The sequence below is a fragment of the Lutjanus erythropterus genome, chromosome 5 (assembly GCF_056507025.1).
Source record: "Lutjanus erythropterus isolate fLutEry1 chromosome 5, fLutEry1.hap2, whole genome shotgun sequence".
Classification (NCBI taxonomy): Eukaryota; Metazoa; Chordata; class Actinopteri; order Lutjaniformes; family Lutjanidae; genus Lutjanus; species Lutjanus erythropterus.
The window spans coordinates 6,770,085-6,794,270 of NC_139321.1; the positions used below are offsets into that span (position 1 = coordinate 6,770,085).

At 40.9% G+C, this 24,186-nt stretch overlaps 2 protein-coding genes across 2 annotated transcripts; both read left to right on the forward strand.

The window, feature by feature from the left end:
• The first annotated feature begins 921 nt into the window (after window positions 1-921).
• nek12 (NIMA-related kinase 12) lies at window positions 922-6,238 on the forward strand. Its single transcript, XM_084718336.1, has 2 exons — window positions 922-1,975; window positions 5,277-6,238. The coding sequence occupies exons 1-2, from the start codon at window positions 922-924 to the stop codon at window positions 5,489-5,491; spliced, it is 1,269 nt and encodes a 422-aa protein (XP_084574462.1). The 3' UTR covers window positions 5,492-6,238.
• A 13,925-nt stretch (window positions 6,239-20,163) lies between these two features.
• On the forward strand, window positions 20,164-23,747 carry drd1a (dopamine receptor D1a). Its single transcript, XM_084718623.1, has 2 exons — window positions 20,164-20,513; window positions 22,130-23,747. The coding sequence occupies exon 2, from the start codon at window positions 22,499-22,501 to the stop codon at window positions 23,603-23,605; it is 1,107 nt and encodes a 368-aa protein (XP_084574749.1). The 5' UTR covers window positions 20,164-20,513; window positions 22,130-22,498; the 3' UTR covers window positions 23,606-23,747.
• The last annotated feature ends 439 nt before the right edge of the window (window positions 23,748-24,186 follow it).

Below are 24,186 nucleotides of genomic sequence, written 5' to 3' on the forward strand. Positions count from 1 at the left end.
ATTTGTACCGTTGTTTAAAAATGTTAAAAAATGGGTCATTACTGTTCTCATATAAATGTTGGTATATTCATTAGTTTTATAGGCAGTTTCAAGTTCAATCCAAAGTTTATCTTAGGCAACAGTATTGCCCAGACACATTCTAGGCCTTTATTATCTTTTTCATGTCATTGAAATTTATCTATTCATTGGATTTTTGAACAGGAACATGTTGTTTACTTAGCGGTGACATGCATACTAATAAACATATGCCAAAGTTAAATAAAAAAAAAAAAAAAACTTCTTTGGCAGTAGTAGCCTAATCCTAAAAAACAACATCAAAATAAGAATTTTAACGAAATAGATCATAGTCACGAAGGGCGATAATAGGAAATAGGACTATTAATGTCAGCAGAGATCATATGCACCAGGATGTCAGTAGAGCCTGACCAATACTGGATTTTTGGGGCCTGGGAATGAATGATATTAGGAAGTTATTAATACTACTACTACTGATAATAATAATAATAATAATAACAATAATAATAATAATAATAATAATAATAATAATAATAATAATAAGGTATTAATATATATGCCTATATTCTTTATTTCTATATATAAAATTCAAAATGACACCAGAGCCTGTTCTCACTGGTATTTTTAATTATCATAAATAAATATACATTCAAAAAAGCATGAATAGAACAACTTGAATTAAGAAAAACAATATAAAAACTGTCTGACAGAGAAGTCTCCTCCTATCCAATGTCACGGCGTCACCTCGGCGGCGGTTACCATGGCAACGATACTGCACACAAACGGCCGGTGACGTACTGTGACAGCTGGTCTGTGTGGAAGCAACTCCTTTACCTCGACATTGTTTTTACTCGGTAAAAAAAAAAAGAAACTTTATTTTTTCCGGCGGCTGCAGACAGAGAGAATATGGATCGGTACGAGCAGGTGTTGTGTCTGGGCAGAGGAGGAGCTGCAGACGTGTTCCTGGTGAGACATGTGGAGGACAGGAGCATGCACGCAGTGAAGAGGATCAAAGTGGAGGACACAAGGACAGCAAAGACACAGAGGGCCATCCTCCAGGAGGCTGACATCATCAGGAGGCTGCAGCACCCTCACATAGTGAAGTGCAGCGACGCCTTTGTAAACTCTGCTGATGGGTTCATTTACATTGTGATGGACTACTGCGATGGTGGGACACTAGATGACAAAGTGAAAGAGAGAAAACCAGAGGAGTATTTCACAGAGGACACTGTGATGGGCTGGTTCGTGCAGGTGGCTCTGGCTGTGAATTACATACACAAAGCTAAAATACTCCACAGAGATATCAAGACCTCAAATGTGCTGCTAACAAAGCGAGGCGTGGTGAAGTTAGGGGACTTTGGGATATCCAGAGTGATGAGCAACACAGCTGATATGGCATCCACATGTGTGGGGACACCCAGCTACCTCAGTCCCGAGCTGTGCCAGGACGTCCCATACAGCTCCAAGTCTGACATCTGGGCTCTTGGCTGTCTGCTGTACGAGATCTGTGCTCTCAGGCCTCCGTTCGCAGCCACAAACCTCCTCAGTCTGTTCTACAAGATCACCAAAGGAGTGTACGACCCTGTGGCTAACGTCTACTCCGACCACGTCTCCTCCCTGATCCACAGGATGCTCCTCCTCAACCCGGAGAACAGGCCGAGTGCCGCCTGCATACTGAGCAGTGCCTGCGTGCAGCATCACCTGCAGTCTGTCAAACACGCAGACACTGACTGTGCTCCTGAGACCGGATCTAAAGACACTTATACAAAAGCACTGCAGCCAGATGTTGAGGACATTTCCAGAGACATGCAGGAAGAAGATCAGCATGCTTTGTGTGTTGGAGGACAAATCCACTGCGACTATCCTGAGGACTTTGATGAAGACGACAGTTTGTCCTCTCATGAGGAGGACAGTGAATGCTCTGGGTCCCCGGTGAGGAGCGACTCTGCTGAGCCTTCCGGTAATATTATCACTGATGAAAGGAGTACTCACTCAAACCCTCAAGTAATCCCGCCACAGTCACCGCGTTTACCTGCACACAAGTATCCTGGTTATGAGGCTTATCCTGGTTTTGATCATACTCAAGATATGGCGTTTACATGGACATGACAAACCTGGTTATTCAGACCCCTTGTACGATTCTAACAGTCTGAGCTCTGTTCTGTACCAACCAGGAATGTTCAGAAACCAGAATAAGGTGCTTACATGCCAGAGTATCCAGTTTCTATCAGAGTACTCCAGGTAGCAGCATATTCACCTTGTGAAATAAATATTGGATAATCTGATAGATTTAAGTGAGACTGTCTGAGAGCTGTAGAGGGGGAAAAACGAGTCTTTAGTTTACTGCTAACAGCTCATAGACATCTGGAAGAAGTAACTTTTTTTTGACATTTTTATTTTTTATTGTCCATAACATTATTCCTGGAAGGGCCGTGGGTAGGGGGGACTGGAGCCTGTCCCAGCTGACACTGGGCAAGAGGTGGGGTTCACCCTGGATAACACCCAGGTCCCCAGTTCATCGTAGGGCTTATACATAGGGACAGAGTCACCAATTAACCTGCATGTCTTCGGACTGTGGGAGGAAGCTGGAGTACCCGGAGGACACGAGGAGAACGTGCAAGGTCTGCACAGAGAGGCTCCGCCCCAGCCACAAACTCTCCAGCCACCCAGCCAGCTGAGGGATTCAATCAGCATTCAGTTAGTTTAAAACACAGTAACACTGAAACAAATACTTGATTAGCTTATTAGGTGATTGATGGAAAATTAAAACTGTTTGGATAATAATAATGGTATGGTTCCAGCCTTACAAATGTGACGACTTGCTGCTTTTCCTTTTAATTATTTTAATTATTTGAATTTACTTTTAAAATCATTTTTAGGTTACATTTTTACAAACATACGCTGTGGGTCTGCTGCAGTGGCTGTGAGTTTGGTTCAATCAATCAAATCTATTAATAGAGAAAATAATCAGCAGATAAATCCATAATGGATGTAATCACTAACTGACAACAGTCAGCTCCACCTCAACCAACTACAGCAGTCACATGCTGCAATGACAATCCTATGATATAATAAGTAAACAGTCACAGCAGATAATTTTTTCACATTGAGTACTTTTACTTTTGATGCTTTAATCACATTCTCCAGATCATAGTTGCATACTTTTACATAAGTAAAATTGTCAATGTAGGGAACTGCAGTAGGACACAATGTGTTATATTTCAAAAGCACATCCAGTGTTATTTATGCAAAATTTTCACCTGAAAAATCAACCAGCAACTATTGCTGTTACATGAATGTAATGCAGTGAAAATATAGTAGACAGCAGTAGAAATATACTAGCTTAAGCTACTTACTAGCTAGGAATACTCAAGAAAAGTACAAATTCCCCAGAAATATACTTAAACTATACTTTCCATCACTGCTTCTTATACAGTGTGAGTGTTTAGACTTGTTTAATCACAGTTTGAGATTAAAATTTTCCTACATCTTTGAGTTTTGGAGTCCTATTGAACAAAACAAGCAATTTCAAGAGGCCACTGTGGATTCTGGGTAACTGTGACTGTCATTTCTTTACTATCTTCTGACATTTTATAGGCTGAGAAGATTAATCAGTAACAAGAGGAAATGACAGACTCACAACAGATTAAAGCTGCAAAAGGTAGAAAGTCTAAAAGCATTTGATTGTTGAGTCTCATATGAGTTAAGTTTCGTTTCTCTGTCCTGAACCTCTCCTACCAAACAAGCAGCTCTTGCTTCATGTGCATTGGCGCCAGTTTACCAAGGAAATTGTGTGCGTGCATGGACAGACAGACAACAAACAGCAACCTGGGAGAGAAACTACATTTCAATGCACAGAGATTCATTTTGAAACTACAGAACTACTGAGAAGTGAACATAAAGAGTCTTTTAAAAACATCTTTCTCTCTGCTCTCCTGCACACACATGAGCTCAGTATCACAACACTTGCTTGTTCAAGTGGGAGAAAAGGAGGCTCATCATGGTTTGATTGGTGAAATGCGCCCGCAGCCTTTTTGGAGGCAAGTTGGGCTTGTTTTGGCCCTGCTCCAGTGGGTCCATCTCAGGCACGGCTTGGCGCAATAAAGCCAAAAGTTATGGGAATGCAAATCAGTGCAACATGGTTTGACTCCAAAAACACTGTGTGTATTTGTGTCTCAACACAAACAGTACTTGCCAGTTGAAGAAGTTGATGCTTTCCTTTAATGCTACAACCCTCCTCTTTTTACTCTCATGCCGTGACTTTCAAATACATTTCTCCTTCAGTCAGCAGTTAACATGAACAGAAAAACTAATTATCTTACTGTAAACAGTGCATCGACCATGGAGGAGCTGCACACAGGTTTACAAGCAAATATGAAAATAAATCCATTTTTAATCCCAAAAATAAAAAAAAACAAATGCTAAGCTCTCGTCTGGCTGATCTGCAGCTCTGTGATTTCTTCGAGGTTTGCTGCTGCAGAGGTCTGAGAAGCACGAGTGAAAATAAATCTACTTTTTAATCCCAAAAGTTTGAAACATACACCCTGAGCTCCCCTCATGCCAATAATGGAGCCGGCATCAGAGCAACTCCGGTGTTTCTTCCTCCAGTCTGCCACTGACCCTCTGATCCAGATCTCCGTGGCTCTGTGCAGCTGTCAGTCGGCTCTGTATCTCAGCTCCGCCTGGCTCTCTCAGCCCTCGGCAGAGCCCTGCGGTAGACACGAATGATGCCATCTGAAGGTGAAGTCAAAAGTAACCAAGTGAGCTGACAAACTCCTGGACTGAGCATGTTGCTCATTAGCTGTCATAGGCCAGATTCTCTAAAATCTCAGAACAGAGCCAAGAGGAGGCGCAGAAGTCCACTTCTGTCTCAGACCCCTTAATTTACAACATGCCTAAAGGTTATTGTGAAATTATTTCTCAATGATAGCAAAACAAGGTGGCCTACCCTATCTGTAATCAGTTGGAACAACCCTATTCTCCCATCATATCACGGTCAGTAAAGCAGATATAGAGACAAAACAGTCAGACAGTCTGTAAACACTCATGGTGTTGAACATATGCAGAACAGCTGTTCTGTTTCTGAACTGTTGGGACAACAGTTTCTATAAAACTAGAAATATTACACACCTTTATCAGTGCAAATATAAAATACACTTGTCATATTTGTTTTTACTAGTCATACAGGCCACAGTGTCAAGTTGTTTTTTTATGAGCCCATATATGACCAAATCCCTCAGCCGTCTCTTTCTCACTTACAGTATTTCCAGAGACTTCTGATGTCTCCGGACACGTCGAGTATCCAGATGACTTCGAGGAAGCTGAGGTGGAAGAAGAATATGACGATGAAGCAGCCTCAGTTCACACTGCTCCTCCTCAGCGGCAGCCACACGATGAAGCGCTGGAGGAGGAGATTCAGCTCCGTGATGCGGGAGGACTGACCATCACCCTGAAGGCACTGAAGGAAAAAGGCTAAAAACACATCGATGTGGACCGCAATGTGAAGTAAAATATCTGTCAAGTGCCTTGTTTGATGAGTGTTTTATGCAACTGCTAAAACTGGAAGCCAATCTTTTGAGAGGCTGCTGTCTTAAGTACATTTTTTACACACAGAGAGTCATAGTGAGGTGTTGTTTTACTGCTACGTGAGGTTCAAAACACTTGGTGGAGCTAAAGAGTGAATGAATAAAGTCCTGCTCAGTGTGGTGATAGTGTGGCAGTTGAAAATATCCCTGAATGTGGGTTTTGTTTTGCGTCGTGGAGAGTGGGGGAAATGATGAATACATCATAAGTGACTGGATTATTTCATAGAACAGAAATCTCTTTTTGTTCATTTTATATTCAACACAAGCACACAGTATCTAGGATCACTTTGATATTTAATTCTTACGATAAAGACAGCAGTGTTTCATTTTGATGCACATTTTTTCTTCATGTCTTTTACATCTCCTAATACTTCCTACTGTATGTGTTATCTTTTCTGAACTTTCATTTTCAGTGGTTTTGCCTGTCATATTACTGAAATTAGACAACTCACCTTCAAAGAAAGTATGTGGTCTATGGTGCTTGCCACAAAGATGTCTCGATAACACCTAATAATTCAACTGAACTTATGGAAAAAATCTGATTAGAAGCTGAAATGCAATTAAGTGATAGTTTCACAGGAAAACTCCATCTGTACAAAACTTGTAGAATCACCCAAGCAATGAAAGTGAATGATGACCAGTTTTCAGTCATAAGAACATAAAATACCTCCATACTGCTCCTCTGGTGTAATCCAACTCTTCTAAAGCCCCAACATGCAAAGTTGACTTTAAAAAAATGTAATTTACACCATGTTTTTAGCCTGAATCTTCACTGTAGATCCTTAGTTTGGAGCTTTGTTCACGTGCGCATGTACAGTGTCTGAACTGGGTGTGTGCTGTGACGGCGTGCAAACGGCATGTCAGGACCTTAGGAGACTTGGACCACGCCAGAAGAGCAGTATGGAGGCGTTTTATGTTATTTTTCTGGTTGCTTTTTCTGTTTGAAAACTGGTCACTATCCACTTGCATTGTATGGGAGATTCTGCAACGCTGTTTTTCTGTGAAACTCCAGCTGTGTTTTGTGGACTAACAAAATAAACCTGACCTTCAATCAGCATGAGGGTGAGTAGATAATGACTGAATTTTCATTTTTGGGGTGAACTATCCCTTTAATCTGCCTTTTATTTATTCACTGGTCAAGCGTTAGCTAGAAAGTTAACACATTGTCTGTCAAATCTGGCTTCTGTTTTCACTTTACAACCATTTAAAGCTACGATTCTATATTATAATTGCAGAGCCTCTCTCTCTATTGTTCATTTTGGAGGCTTCATTGCCATGAAATGTTAAATATCAGTAATATTTCTAAGGTGGAAGCAGGCTGCAAGAGTTTTGCTAATGTTGAAAAAAGCCTATTCTTTATCAATGTCTTTTAAACTGATTTAAATGTGGAAACTGTATTGTATCTCACCACTTACTTCTAATAAACTAGTATTAAATACTTCAAGTTTTAAGTCTCCATTAAACTTTTCCTCCTTTGATGCAGTTATCCTTGTTGTAGTGACATTATTACAAATACAGCTAATTAACACAAAGTTTGCTTTGAGGTTGTGTGCATGCACACATTCTCACATTGAGATTTGTCAGCAAATAAGCAATATGCGCTTTGTGACACAGCGCTCAGGTGAGGTTTGAAGCAAACTTTACAGGAATCGTTAGCACATTTATGCTCCTACACTGTCAGGTACTTTTAAAATTCAGTAATGCTGGGGACTTGTTAGACATGAATGTGCAGCAGTCAATGTTGTTTCGACGGAAATGTGAGATTCACCTTTTATCAAACACGATCTGTCATGACTTGACCAAAGTTTTTCCACACATTATAGTCAGCAGTCTCAGTTCACCCACTTGCATTACATTTACTACCAGTGCAAACACAACACAGGCCCCACTCTGAGAGATTAAACACAGACACACATACACCCACACACACACACACACACACACACACACACACACACACACACACACATTTCCATGAACTAATACTGCACGCTTCACGCACAAATGTATCTCTTTTCCTGTGTGAATCTCTTACATACAGACACAAACTGGTTGAAAAGTTTTCCATAGGAACAGAAAGTCCAACCACGTGCATCATCAGGGATCATCAGTGATGCTGAAGTCATTGAACAGTGTTAACAAGCAGCGTTCAATCGTTGAAGGGGCCCGAGAGTTTGAGAGGTCCCTAAACCAGAACCAAGCCAACATGCCTTGCTAGACGGATGAGTGACAGAGCCTTGGTCAACTTTCTCATTTCCTGTTTCCTGTACTTAGATATGCTATGTGCTAGACTCATCTGTGTTTAAAAGAAAACCCAATTCTGAGGACGGTTAAAAGATGCTGCTGTAAAAGCCATACTGGTAAAGTAACAACTTGGCTTATATGAGCCAAATGCTAGCTAACTAGCCAGCTAACGGTTGATGTAGATTAGCTAGGGGGAAGGGAAAGGAGAAAGTTGACCAAGGCTCTGCCAGTACCAAGCACACAGTGTAAAGGTGCAAGACTTATGACAGGTCTAATTTGAGACAGATGCTATCAGCACCCTGGAGTCAGAAGCCAACAAAGCTATTTGCAACCGGAGCGGAACACCCACTGCAGCTATTTACACCCACAGAGACAGGCACTGGTTTTCCCCTAAACCTGACTGTGTGATTGTAGCTTGTATGATTGCAAAATTTTAAATAAAGTTGGCCTTTAAAGTGTTTCACATGGGAACCCTGGTCTCCTTAGTACTTTTTTAAGCAAATCAAACACGTATCATGCATGTGAGTGGACTGACAACCCTCTAATCAGCTCTTGTTAACTCAACATCACTATTACAGCAAACAGCAGTTACATTTACAAATTTGAGGTAAGAAAAAGTTGTGGACCTCAGGAATTGTGGCCTCCTGACATTTTTCTGTTACTATTTCCCTGCATGCAAAGATTCCCCTGTTGTGTACAGAAAAACATATGACGTTCCCCTCAGTCCTCCTCAAACTGACACCTGCACAGTCATCTGACTTTTCATCCTCTGATGGTGTTAGACAACAGCGCCACACTAACTTCCATGATGACATCTGCAAAACACTTCGCAACTTTGCAACCACTTCACAGCAGTAAAGTACAGCATGAGTCATTAAGTTGCATCTCCACAAAGATCTGCAGATAAGATTTAGGAGAAGTGCAGTTTTAAACAATTTTTAGGTAATGTGTCATATTTTTAGAGATTGGGCTATGGATGGCAGATATTTAAAACCGAACTGCTGTAGATTATACATATATTACGCTGATTATCTCACTCTGTTCACCACAGCAGCATTTACACACTTAACTCCAGTGTAAGCTTATTCACTCATAAAAGTTTGTTTAGCACTAGGAAAGGCCAGACTTTGGTAAATTGACACCACTTTGGAAGTCTGGAAATTTAAACTGAATGACACTTCCCTTTCTGTATGATGGAGTGTGACTCCCAAAATTGCACAAGGAAAGTGTTCTCAGTTACCCCCCCCCCCCAACTGACAGCCGTGGAAGTTTTGCTTAGACAAGTCCTTTTCTCTTTCAGTCATCATCTCATCTGATTTGATCCACTTCCAGGGACTGACTAAATATCAGCTAAAACAATTAGCCGTTCCTCTGCCTGGGTAAATCATGGATTTTTGGGTTTCACTTGTCACTTGACACGCCCCCAGTTTGGAGGAGCAGAGAGGAGAACCAGCTCGGAGGCTAAGCTAAGCGATGCACTGCTGTGGACAGGGTCAGCAACAAAAAAGTTATTTTAGCCAATTAAAAAGGCACCACCTCCACTTTACGTTTACGTTTTCAATGGGAAACCACTTTTATATAAGACAAATATTGTTCTCTACAAACCAACCAAACTCTGGAGGTAAAATCATTCATTTCTATCTTGCTGAACACAGGAGATCCTGGTCTAATGCTGCCTCGATATGATGCACATACACATGAACGTATGCATATTTTAATGCATGGTTAACTGCCGTCTGACTCCGTCTGTCTCGGCCTGTCTCGGTCTCTTTACTGGCCCTCTGAGTGCACATGAGACAAGTAAAATGAAAACAATCTACAAAAACAGTCCTTTTAGGTAATTATATGTGTTAAAAGTTCACTTATCTCATTTTCACTTATCTGTGATTGAAGATAAATATAATGGACACATTATCATGTCTACAGGCACAGTCAGATCAGTTTATTAATTGGGATTAGGATTTAATTGCAGAAATGGAATAATATTCATTACTCTGTTCTCATTAGTGTATAAACACCTGAAAATAAGAAACCCTGTGGGTCCTCTTCCACAGAGTCCGTCAAATTTATAATAGTTGTTCAGAATGGACAAACCAAACACTAACGCTGGATATAGCCTTTTGTGTTTTGCATGAGGTTTATGGTCAGTAGGTTCTCCTCCATGCAGTAGGCATTACGAGGAAGGATGTCATCCCCCTTGATAGCAAAGTGACCAAAATTCATCACCCTTGTTAACCTGCTATCCTCCCTCTCCTTCCCTTTGTAGCAGACAGACTGTGCAGTCAATCCCTGCAGAGGGATTGTGTGGTTGAGTATGTTAGTCTAATCTGTCTGACTCATTGATCCTTTATCTGACTATGGCCCCAACCATGATTCTGAAATATCTGCATGGCTGTGTTGTTTATTTATAAATCCATCCACAGATTTGTAATTGCATCCGGTTTACAATATTTTCTAAGCTATGTAGCTTTTAAAGCAGGTTATTTAAAAGAACTGGTCTTCTCACACTAGGTTGCTCCAATGGGGTCCCTCCTGTTAAAACTTAACAAATCACCTTTTGCCTAGACGCCTCAAACGAGCATCAGCCAAAACAGTGATGTGACATACACAAGACTAAACGTGACTGACCAGTGTAAATTTAGGCTTGTGTTTTGGTGGGTGCTGGTTGTTCGTGGACTCCATTTATAAGCTAACTTAAGCTAATGTTGCACAGTGTTGGCACTGCAGGTAGATCTATCTGCATATGCACAGTACTACATGACACACTCTTGAAATGGTTGTAGTTTGGTTAGCTGATTGAGAGTACTTTACTATGAACTACTGGGCATAATATATGCTGATATAGTTCCCAAAACCAAGCATTACCTACATACAGAGCGACTCATATAAAGGCAAGATGATTCCGAAATATTCCAAAGGTAATTAAAATTATTCAACTTGAGTAATCTACTGGAATAAGTGACAAATTACATTTCAGGGCATTTATTCAGTAATCTATACTGGAATATATTTTAAAGTAATCCTCCCAACACTGGTCATAAGCAACCAAGACGGATGAGGAAGCTCTTATTTTTTATCCATCTACACATCAGCAAAACAAAGTGATCAATACATGCAAATTGCTTAGAACAGGTACTTTTAAATAGACATGATAAGACGTGTTTTTAGTTTCGCAGGAATTTCCCGGGAAAACTGCGGCAGAACAAACTACTTTTTATTGCATCACTGGCCACAGTCTGTATGGGATCTCCCAGCCTACCATCCTCCTAGACTGACATTATGGCATGTGTCATCAGTGTTACTAATCCACACAGAAACTATGAGATCACGCTAAGTTAACGATTACACTATAGTCTTAAATATAAACCCAAATACAAAGAAACCTGGCCACTTTAGGAAGAGTGTGATGGAAAAAAAAGGAGAAGGGTTGCCCACAGTTTCTTTCACTCTTCAAGAATGTACTTTCTTTAACTCTAAGAGCATGCTATATTTTGCTCTTGAGCGTGCTTCCCCTGGTCAGAGACACCAGTTCACATGGTCATTTTTAACAGTTGTGGTAGTGGGCTGGAATCATTTTTGGTGGTTGCTGTGCAGATGTTATCAATAAGATGTGGTACATTTATGACATTTGCAAAAAGACCTCACAGTATCGACTTAATCATTAATCTATGACGCCCCCCTGAGGGCAAAGGTTCGAATTCACTGCGAAGAGGATGAGAAAGGTGTGAATAATTCTGCCATGTTTATGTCTGAAAAGTTCACCAGATACACTACTGAGCTGCTCTTGTGTTTTTCCTAAGATTTTGCAGAAAATAGAGGACATGGCCTACAAAATCATGCACAAACCACAAGAGCAGCTCAGTAGTACTTATGATGAACTCTTACGAAGTAAAGCTGACAGAATTATTAACAACCCTTCTCTTCCACCGTGCAGTGAATTTGAACTTTTACCCTCGTGGAGACGTTATAGATTACTGATGGCAAATAGAAATATCTCCAAGAAATCCTTTCTCCCAAGCACTGTCAAGGTAATTTAATTAGGATGCGGTCGAGTAGGATACAGGAGGATGCTCCTGACTTTACTGCAGAAGATTAATGTGGCATGCAATGAGTTGTATTTTTTTTTATGCACTGTTGTATGTATTGTGTATTGTATTTTCATGACTTGTTTTATGCTGAAACCAAATTTCCATAATTTTGACAATAAAGTTTTTGCATTGTAAAGGCCTGGAAGTGAACTGAAAATTTAACACTGCAATGGGCCAGTCAGTACATGTAGATGTATGATATTACTGACTAAATGACATGTGTGCTGGATGTGCCAGTAAAAAAAACAAAGTGAATCAGAAAAGAGTCATAGTGATGATGTGAGTTAAGTTTTACTGTGAAAAAATATGACGAGTTTGGTATAACAGCCTGTCCACTTAAAAGAACGCCATGAGCACAGAGTATTTCAATGTTAACTATTCACAAATTAAGGTGACCTATATTCTAATAATGAACTTTGTAAAAAGCATATAGTAATGTAGGAAGTGTGGCTAAAAGGGTCAAATTTCACCACTATACTGCCCTGCCACCCCCAAGTGTATTGACGTTAGCACCAATGATGTCATATTGTATCATATCAAATCGTACCATATCTTATTGTACCGTATCATATCTTATCGTATCACATCTAAATGTGTCATGTCATATCTCCTTGTGTCATATCGTATTGTATCATATCATATCTTATTGTATCTTATTGAATCGTATAGTATCATATTGTATTTTATCATATCATATCTTATTGTATCATATCGTATCTTATTTTATCGTATCGTATCTTCATGTCTTATTTTATCGTATCATATTGCATCATATCATTTCGTTTCACCCCCAGCACTAACCTGTTTCCCTCAGGTTCCAAGTCTCAAGTTGTGAATACCAAGTCAAAGTCAAGTCTTTTATCAGTTTTGATCAAGCAAGTCTCAAATCCTGAAATTTGTGACATAGAAGTCTAACATGGGACAAGTCATGTGACTCGAGTCCCCCGCCTCTGCTAAGTAGTGAATAAGAGAGGAAGTTTGGAATATAGGAGAAATTTGAAGTGGTCACTCATGAGGTCACTGATGATTTGTTGATATGAGGTCACCAGAGAGCGTGCCTACTTAAAACAAATCACAGCAAACTTAGTCAAGCTAACAAAAAAAGAATACAGACTAACACTAAAATTATATGTACCATTACCATACAGTACAACACAGTAGGAAACTGCTACTGAACTTTACAAGCTTCAAAATGGCACTATTTGTGGCTACTGTATTCAATATATTTTAATTTACAGTTTTAGTATCTGATAACAGAACTTTGGAGGCACCTTCACAGTTCCTAAATATTGTGCTACGTTAATGTCTGCACAAGCAAAGGTAACTTCAGGCAACCACATATTACATGTAGAGATTTTATCTCATCAAGATCAACTACAAAATGCAGTGAAACAAGTTTTTCATCTGTAACCTGTAACACAGTTCTGGTGGAAGGTTTTCTAAAGTGAAAATACAGGTGAAAAGTGAAAAAAAAAATTAATTTGTCCCAACATGAAAACTACTCGTCCATCACATAACATGAAAAGTTTTTTTTTTTTCCAGTAGGTGTGCTTATGATGACATTTTGTTTCCTTCCCCTTGCTGCTGTATATAAACAGAATGGGCAGACACAGATCATATCAAGAGTCACACTTGAGACTACGAAGACAAGCTGTGAAGGAAGAGAAAGAGAGAGAGAGACAACACTGCAGTTATGATGAAGTGCGTGTTCGCCCTTGTTGCCCTGCTACATCTTTGCCACACTATCAAGGATGTAAATGATGAGATGATAGATGAACTGATGAACCTCAACGAGTTGTACGGACAGAAAAATATCAGTATGACACCTGTAAGTATTATGAATGGGTACCATCACACGTCATTATTATCATGCTTTGTGTCACTTACCACTTGCAGCTTACTGTGGATTCAACCTCATGTCTCACTCTGAATAACTGTTCATTTGCTCCTTAAAATATCCAGGTATTGAACATGAATTAAGTGTGTTTTCTGTCCCTATAGGTGGATGTGATGCGCGTGCCATCCAGCAGAATGATCAAACATCCAGTGAGTATTTGTATCTTTTCACCGTCTGCTCTCTGGAAGATCTAAACCAAGCTCCTCTTGTTATAAGGTCATTTTTGATGAACGTTACATTTTGTTTTACAATAGCATGACTGGACTCTGTCATTTTTACATTGCAGTCAGCCTGTGTGGACGTTTTTATCAAGGAGCTGAAACAGATTCTCAACAATTTGACAGTTGTTGAGGACACTGAGAGTACTGTCCCAAAACTTTTGGCTAATCTGAAGATGCTGGAACAAGATAAGAAGGTAAGACAGCAAAAATTATGACTGCGATTTCTTCACAGATTTCTTACTCTGTACTTGGTGCATCAGTTGTGGACATCACAATGAGACATAATCCCGAACCCTCTCTGTTCCCCTTCCAGGATGACACGATTTGCCACATGACAGAGAGGAAACTCAGTCTAACACCTTTCAGGCCATACGCCGAATTCCTGAGGAACCTGAACCGCTAAAAGAGAAGATAAAGATTGCAGCCTGTTTTCTTTCTTATACAAGACAGGGCAGCTTCAACTGTTACTGATTTTTTTTTTATTTTTTAAGATTATTTTTTGGGGCTTTTTGCCTTTATTTTGCTAGGACAGCTAAAGATATGACAGGAAAGGGGGGGGGGGGGGATGACATGCAGCAAATGTGTCTCAGGTGGGAACTGAACCAGCAGCCACTGCAGAGGACTGACAGCCTCAACACATGGTGCACATGACCTGCCAACTGAGCTATGGGGGCCGCCCTGAATTTTTATTTATTTATTTTATTTTATTTTTTTACATCAAATGAAATGACAAATATGACCAGTGTATGTACTATGTTTTTAAATTTCAACACAGTTTCAAATTCCTATTTTTTCTAAAAAATGGCAGTTGTATAATTTATTAGTGTTATTTATGTCTATTTATTTCACAACATATTTATCTATTTATTTTAGGCATTTTTAAAGACTTTTTTATGACGTGTGATGCCCATTAGATGGTGCAAAGTTAATGTTCACAATGTGAAACATGTTATTTCAGTTCAGAGATATTGTGTTGCTGTTGTCAAATAAATGGTTTGCTTTCATGATTTCTTCTCACTGAGTATTTGTAAATCAGAAAAGTTATTTTAAGGTCCAGTGTGGAAGATTTATGGGATTTTAATGGCAGAATATGGCAGAAATGAAATATTCATAAATATGTTTTCATCGGTGAAAAATCACCTGGACATAAGAATTGTTGTGTTTTTTGCTACCTCAACATTAGTTGCTCTACAGAGGGCAGGGGTCCTCTTTCACTGAGGTCACCATGTTGCGCAGCCATGTTTCTACAGAAGCTCAGAATGGACAAACTGAGAGACAGTGGCTCCAGACGCGGTCTTCTGCATTTTCACAAGTTTCATGGCCACCTTAGGTTCTCTTACACTCTTGGAAGGGAGGGGTGAGGTGTTGACAGAAGTCAACTGAAGTCAAGGTGCTAGAAGTCACTAAATTGTACACGCTGATCCTTTAGGGGAGACCTGGGACGGTAGTAACCCTTTCAGCATCAGTAACTTAGTGGTTGTTTGTGCTAGAGCTCTCATACTTTGATACACAGCACTCACAGTACTGATATTTATTTACTACAAAATCAGTTCGATTTAACTTCTACTACACAATTACAGATCATGTGAGTTAATGTCAAACACAAAGAGTTCTGTTGTTACAACCTACCCCACTACTGGCATGAGTTGTAGCACTAGCTAGGGCATATATGTAACAATTATTTTCTTTCACTATCCAATTTATGAAAGAAGCACACAATGCAGAAATTCTCATCATTTTAATGAACATTGCAGAGCTAACTGTTTTAGCATGGTAGCATGAATGCAAAGCGTCAAGTTAAACTATAGAAACTGCCACTGTAGGTTATGTAAGTCAAAGTTTTTTTATCTACAACTCAGTGAGCAAAAAATGCACTCTCATATCTGATTGTCAGTGCTTTGGTCATAAAAACCACAAAGTCGCTCATGGAGGAACGCCACTACTTCTAATTTAAGCTAAAAAAGGAAATGGGCGTGTACAACACTGATGACATCACCGCAGCACTTTTCCAATTGGTTAAACTGAAGTGTTACATCTAACCAGGTGTTACAACATTTTCCAGTCTTCCCTAATGGCAAAAAATGACGTACTATTTTCTCTTTGCGTCAGCAAAAATTCGATCTTGAAATTTTTAAAAAGTGTTGAGATGCTAAGAGGCTGTAATAGCATGGCGATCAAGGAGAACGAGTGGGGGTGTTTGACCGAGATATGTGAAACACTGCTTGAAAGCATGATTGAAGTGGTTTTCAAACAAATGAAAACAGGCAGATAGAGGAAGAGGGAGGTTAAGTGAATCATTGTCTCGCTTATCTGTTCTCCCCACCTGGAAAGTAGTGTGAGTTGATATGTTTGCATGCCAGGACTCAAAAGTATACAGGTCCTCATGTGAACAGATATGCACGACAGATACATATGCAAGGCTGTGTACTCACACCAATACTCACACATACACAAATACACACGCAGTGGTAAAAGAGGGAGGGATTAAGTTTTCTAACATTTTGGTTCCTAAAACAGTCCGTTTTGCTCTCAGCTGTCTTACTGATAGCACTTGTCTGTTTTTTGCGGGTGGTTGGGTCCCCGTCATCCCACATCAGACTAAAAACACTCAGGAGTTTTTTTGAACGGCTGCACAGGAGATCTTAGAGAATTTAAAGCTGGTGTCCATGAGAAGAAAAAATGACACAGATTGTGTGAAACTTTTCTGCAGTTGTGGTTTATCTTATCTGCGATCACATCTTGTCAGTCACATCTCAGTGTCTAAACAGAAACATCGACTCACTGCATTGTTAGAAAGGTAAGATTCAGAGAAACTGTCAGTCAGCATGTCTGGGTTAACTCTCACAGTACACTTTACGAAATAAAGGCGCTAAGTAGAACGAGGAAGGGTTCTATGGCTTGTCCACATAGGTAAACCCTTTTTGGTTCCTTCTAGAACCTTTTATAAAGGTTCCACTTAGGACCTTTTCAGATGGTTCCATCGACACAAAGGGTTATACCTACAAACATACTTGAAAAGTTTCCCAAGAAACCACCATGAGAGGTTCTGTGATCTAATGGTTTCACCCAGAACCTTTTCCCCTCCTCCTTCCGGGTGCTAGCAAGAAACCACCCGGGAGATTCTTATCTCAAAGGTTTTATCCAGAACACGTACGGAGGTGGGGGGGATGTCTATGAGAACCTTTTATATTCCAAAAGTTTAAAGGTTTTATCTGAAACTCTGTCAGGGTTTCTAAGATAACCTTTTATATTTCAAAGGTTTTATCTAGAACCCACCTAGGAGACTCTACCGAGAACCCTATAACATCCCAGAGGTGCTGTCTAGAACCCCCTTTTATGTTATGGTAGAAAGAACCCTTGACAAATCCTTGATGAAAAAGTTCTTCAAGGATTTCAACAATCCTCAAAGAAGAGTGGTTAGAGAAGGTTCTTAATTGAACTTTCAGTCTTATAAAGATCCCTTGCAACAAAGGGTTCTTCAGAAGCAAATGGTCCTAAGTAGAACCCCAGCCCTCCAGGAAGAACCTTTTTGAAACACTTATTTGTAAAAGTGTACATGCAGCAGCAGCAGCAGCAGTGTCTGTGTGGAATCAGAGCCTTTGAACTGCACAGGACACGAGTTAGAGAGGCAGCAGCTGCACCTTTGAACACAGAAAAGAAGCAGAGCAGAAGCCAGGTGGAGAGAGACGCTCTGATGTAGGCCCACAATGCACCTCTGCTTGCCTGTCTAGCCCGGTCTCACCTCTGACTTCTGAACTGCTGACCCCGTCCGACTGTTGTGTCTTTGATGTCCATGAAGGAAGGCAGCACTCCGGAGTCTGAACGACAGGAGAAGACCAGGGAAAAATGAAGAACATGATATCTTTATATGAAAGAACGAAGCATATATGGAATGACAACAATAAACACACAATCATATTAAACAGAGCAAGACAAGACACTGATGTGTTACTAACTTACATATTTTTAAATAACAGAGCCAGTTTGAATTAAAAGGATGGGAAATATAGTGAAATATGTTTGTGTAAATAAGATAAAACATGCTAATTTGTGCACTTTAGACAGACCTATGCTACTGTTTCCTCCTTTTAGCCTATATGCTAAGTTGAGCTAACTGGTTCCTGTTGTTTTCCATGACATAAAAGAAAACGTGATTCATCAGACGAGGCCACCTTCTTCCATTGCTCTGTAGTCCAGTTCTGATGCTCACGTGTCCATTGTTGGCACTTTTGGCTGTGCACAGGGGTCAGCATGGACACCCTGACTGGTCTATGCAGACTGCAATGCACTGTGTATTCTGACGCCTTTCTATCAGAACCAGCATTTAACTTCTTCAGCAACTTGAGCAACAGTAGCTCGTCTGTTGGATCGGACCAGCCTTCTCTCTCCACGTGCATCAATGAGCTTTGGCCGCCCATGACCCTGTCGCCGGTTCACCACTGTTCCTTCTTTGGATCAGTTTTGACAGATACTGACCACTGCAGACCGGGAACACCTCACAAGAGCTGCAGTTTTGGAGATGCTCTGACCCAGTCGTCTAGCCATCACAATTTGGCCCTTGTCAAACTCGCTCAAATCCTGATGCTTGCCCATTTTTTCTGCTTTAACACATCAACTTTGAGGAGAAAATGTTCACTTGTTGCCTAATATATCCCACCCACTAACAGGTGCCATGATGAAGAGATAATCAGTGTTCTTCACTTCACCTGTCAGTGGTCATAATGTTATGCCTGATTGGTGTATATAAGATATAAGATAGTAGAAAAAACGCTGAATTGTATTGTTGTTGGCTTCACTGGATACATGGACATATATGGATGTATTCATCAATTGTTTTGTCTATAAAAGGTCAGAAAATTATTAAAAAGAGTATAATCTACAAAACTAAGGAAAAGATCTCAAACTCAAAAACATAGTTTATCACAAATTACTAAAAAAAAGAGACGCTTTCATGTTTGAGAAGCTCAACTCAGAGAGAATGTTAACCATGTTTGCTTAAATCATCCCTCAATGATCAAAAATTAATTGACTGTTGAAAAAGTTCATGATTAATGTTCTATTCTATTGTGATTGATTGACAAATTGTTTTCTATTTCTCTGTTAAACATACAAAGGCTAAATTTACATCTTACATATTGAATTTCCAAAAACCAAACACTTGGTGTTACTTGTGCCATAAAAATGTCACAAAAGGAAATTATTTTGGGAAACATACAGTATAATCTTTCTTATTTTATTATTCATTTATTTACATGAGTTTCATGCCTTTAACCCATCTATTAGGCGTTTTCTAGTGAGGATGTTTGTGATGGAAAAGGGTAAAAGCTGTTTCTTTTCCTCCTGTCAGAAATACTTAACATCACTGTGAGGTGACAGCTGGCATGTCACGATTGTCTCTGCATCCCACAATGCTCTGCGTGCAAGACAGCAGCTTGAACTGAATAATACAACCATGGCTCTGCTGACATATATTGCCATGATGATTTTTTTTTAAGCAGTGCACGATTTATCGGTCAGGGAGCAGACAGAAATGATGATGACTGTGCGGCTGAAGGTGACATTGGCCTGCACATGAAAAGTCTGGCATGGCTGGATGAAAAATGTGAGTTTCTGATCTAATCTAAAGAGTGGACATAAAGCTGTCTTTCATAAAAATCTCTATTTCATTCATTAAAATCCTGCACAGGAGTAAAATCCTCCACATGGGGGTTTATTTGTCTCTCACGGACGCAGTTGCTGTCTCTTCCCGTTAGATGGCCTCAGACGAACGCTGCCCCTGCATGTTTGGCCTTTGTCCTCATTTGGTTTTATAACCTGCATCTTAATTTAATTAAACTACATCACAGTGCAGATATAATTGGGTCAAATTAAGAGCACACACTGCTCATTAAAAGTGGCTTTAATCGGCACTATGTTGTTTCATTAAACCTTTAAACTCTTCTTCTTAAGAAGCCTCTCATGACAAGTCAGGTGTTACCTGCTGTATATCACTGTACATTAGGCAGTATTTATAGTAATTGGTCGCCAAAGGGGCCACAGTCACATGCTTTCATTCCTGCTTCACTTTCTGTTGAATGGGACAGCGTCAGAGCGCCGGAGCGGAGCGGGAGCGGACAGGCGCACAGGCTCCGGGATTTGGCCGCAGACGCGCACGGAGGCTGCAGGAGGACGCAGCCAGAGAGCGGTGAAGGCTGAGTGACAGCTGAGGACTGAAGCCTGCTCTGTGTGTGTGCGTGTGTGTGTGTGTGTGTGTTTGTGTGTGTGTATGTGTTATTTATTCGTCTCAGCGACGTGGAGCCCATCGAGGATTCAATCAGACTGTTCTTTGGTTTGTTTTTGTCGGACATGGAGCCTGGATGTCTCTTTGGGATGGACTTTACGCGGCGAAGTTCTTCTCATGGAAACGACAGGATGTTTATTATGAAATATCAAATGAAGCCACAGCTGTGTCTGTGAGTAAGAGGTGAGTGTGAGGATTAGGATTTAAATAGTTCAAGAGAAATTGGGTTTTTTGTTTTCAGGAGAAGCTGTGACTCTTGATTAGTCATGTTTCAATGATTACAATGCGCTAATGGGAAAATCCAGATCTGGCAATAGTAGCTTATGGAGAATTCTGTTTAAAATCGGATCACGAGCATTTCAGTACTCAATATAATCTGCTAAATGACAGACATAAGCATTTATAATCAGAGCTTACCTACAGAAAATAAAGATTAAGTAGGGCTGGGCAATATATCGATATTATATCAGTATCGTGATATGAGACTAGATATTTTTGCAGATTTTCGCGGATATCGTCATGTTGAAGTATTTGTTTTCATTTCTGACTGCTCTAGCTGTTCTATTGTTTGCCTTTACCCACTTAGTCATTATGTTCACCAGAGGTGCACCTGAATCGGAATACCATATTTGGGAAAGCACAAGAAATGCAAAGGAAACAGACATTTATTTTATCTGAAGTTGCTCCTTACTATTTGGGGAAGAAAATGATGTGCTGAATGTAAGGCAGTGACATTAAAGGTGCCATTTTTTAAACTTCTGTCTAAGTAAATGTTAACACAAGTACATAATTTAAATATTGTTATTATATTGTATTATAATAATTAGAAATATGTATAATATTCTAGTATTGTGAACTGCAGGAAAATTACCACATCAAGAAATATGAATGCAGCATCATTGCAAATTAAGACAATTTCCTTCAGCTGAAAGATTTTTGTATCTTTACTGTAAAGACTTTGTATTTCCACTGCAAAACAGAACCTGTTTACATATATATGAAAAAAGCATTTTTTTTTATTACTCAATGTCCCATATTTAAACATGTGGTAGTGGTGTGGCTCTGCTCATAAAACTTAGTTTGGTTAGAAACAGAAAAAGAGAGTGAGACGGATGGAAAGTACAGTATTCATTAAATGCAGATGTTAAATTAACTTGATGCTTTGAAAGCACAACAGTTTAATTGTCAATACGTATTATGTGAGACAACATCTGCCCATTTTAAAGGCACAGTTCGCCTCAAAATCAAAAAAGACTTATTTTTCCCAGTTATTTATCCATCTAGATGCTTTTGATGTGAGTCGCTGACATGTCTGCTTTGTTTTGCTCAAAAGCGCCAAATACAAATTCAAAACCAGTGTGTCTTCTCAGAAATTATGACCTGGTTACTCAAGATAATCCACCGACTTTGTTGTGAGCAGTTTCATGTAGGAACTACTTTCTTTCTGCAAAACTCAGCAACTCACCCTCCAAAATTTAGATGGATAAAGGGAAAAAGGCCAGGGCATTTTTGACTTTGGGGTGAAATGTCCCTTTAATGTGACTCCGGTATAAACCACATACACGTCACCTCTTCTGTCTAAATATAGATACAGAGAAAGCAGCAGTAATCATCCCTACAGTATCGCTGCAATATCAATATTGAGGTATTTGGTCAAAAATACTGTGATATTTGATTCTGACCACATCGTTTGCTCTATTTGAGAATTTCCTGTATGTAGGTATGCATGTTATTTTAGAGAAAATGTGATGAGAACTATTATCTAAGTGAGTTACATGATTCATTTCTTTCATCCACAGGGCAGCTGATGACTTTATTAAGCAGACAGACAGAGATTCCTAAAATTGCAGCAGTGTGGGACCTACAAACTGGACAGACAGAGGAGCTCACGGTCACTACACTGAGGAATCAAGTTACCACGACCTCTTCACCACTGCAGCTCAAATGATGTCAAATCTAATTTACAAAGATGGGAGTCAAATATCCGGCCCACAGAGGGTTTGCCTCAAACTTCCCACTCTGCATCATTTATCAGGAGATGCAATGATGGAGATTTTTTGCCAGGCTGGAGCCCAGGAGCCTCTGAGATTCTAATCCTGTGGATATAATGTAGCACGACACTTCAGTATGACTTAAACGAACACTCCCCGACCCGCACATGTTCAGGGATGGAGCTCATGAACTTTACGACTGTCATCGACAACGGGTTTTTGGACGAGGCTCCGTCGAGCCGCGTCCTGACTGGCTGCTTCCTCTCTCTGCTCATCCTCACCACCCTGCTGGGAAACACGCTGGTCTGTGCCGCCGTCACCAAATTTCGACACCTGCGCTCCAAAGTGACGAACCTTTTTGTGATCTCGCTGGCCGTGTCGGACCTCTTGGTTGCCATCTTGGTGATGCCGTGGAAGGCGGTAACGGAGATTGCCGGATTCTGGCCGTTCGGCTCGTTCTGTGACACCTGGGTGGCATTTGACATCATGTGCTCCACGGCGTCCATTTTGAACCTTTGTGTGATCAGCTTGGACCGCTACTGGGCCATCTCCAGCCCCTTTCGCTACGAGAGGAAGATGACGCCCAGAGTGGCTTACGTGATGATCAGCGTGGCCTGGACACTGTCAGTGCTCATTTCCTTCATCCCGGTGCAGCTCAACTGGCACAAGGCCCAAACTAAATCTTACACTCCTCTTTCCGGGTCCTCAGGTTTAAATGCTACATCTTACCGAAGCCCAGAGAACTGCGACTCGAGCCTGAACAGGACCTACGCCATCTCCACCTCCCTCATTAGCTTTTACATCCCCGTGGCCATCATGGTGGCCACGTACACCCAGATCTACCGCATCGCCCACCGACAAATCAGGAGGATCTCTGCGCTGGAGCGAGCGGCCGAGAGTGCCAAGAACAGACACGACAGCATGGGCGGCGCCAGCATCGCGGAGTCCGAGAGCTCTTTCAAGATGACGTTCAAGAGGGAGACCAAGGTGCTGAAGACGCTGTCGGTGATCATGGGGGTCTTCGTGTGCTGCTGGCTCCCGTTCTTCATCCTCAACTGCATGGTGCCCTTCTGCGAGCAGTCGAGCGGAGGGGAGGCTTTCCCCTGCATCAGCCCCACCACGTTTGACGTGTTCGTGTGGTTCGGTTGGGCTAATTCCTCCCTCAACCCCATCATCTATGCCTTCAATGCTGATTTCCGCAAGGCCTTCTCCATCCTGCTGGGCTGCCACAGACTGTATCCAGGAGGCCACAACATAGAGACAGTCAGTCTAAACAAGAAATGACTCACGACTCTCTCACAGCACTGACTCATCCTTAATGCTAAGAGTCCGAGTGTTCCTGTACAGGCCGGTCTGATCGGCTTCAAACGAGGCCGCTGCTCTCTGTGCTGACTCTTAGTGTGACTGAAGGATACGGTGACCCCACGTGTACTGTCAGAGTGAGCTCGCCGCGCTCACCGTGGTCGCTACGCTGTCTTCAAGTGGCAGAAAGTCCTGAAAGAGGAGAGGGGGATTTGTGGGGGGATTGAGATTAAGACTCTCCGCTACTGTGCCAGGGAGCTTGGAGCGCTGCGGTGCTGACACGCCCCTGGGATAGATAATCCCATGACTGGGCAGCACACTTCCTAATACTGTCAGACGCTGCTCTCTTCAATACCATCACACACACGTACACAAACACAAACACTGTCAAAACATGCTCCTCCAAATATAGTGCAGCACCCAGCATGCACACAACAACAAATTACAAAACAGCAGCACAGAAATACTGTTACTCATTAACATCCTGCGCTCTGTGAGGGATCCAGCAGCAAAGAGTCAAACCAAATCCTGCTTCTACATAGATGAACACGTAGGTAAAGTAC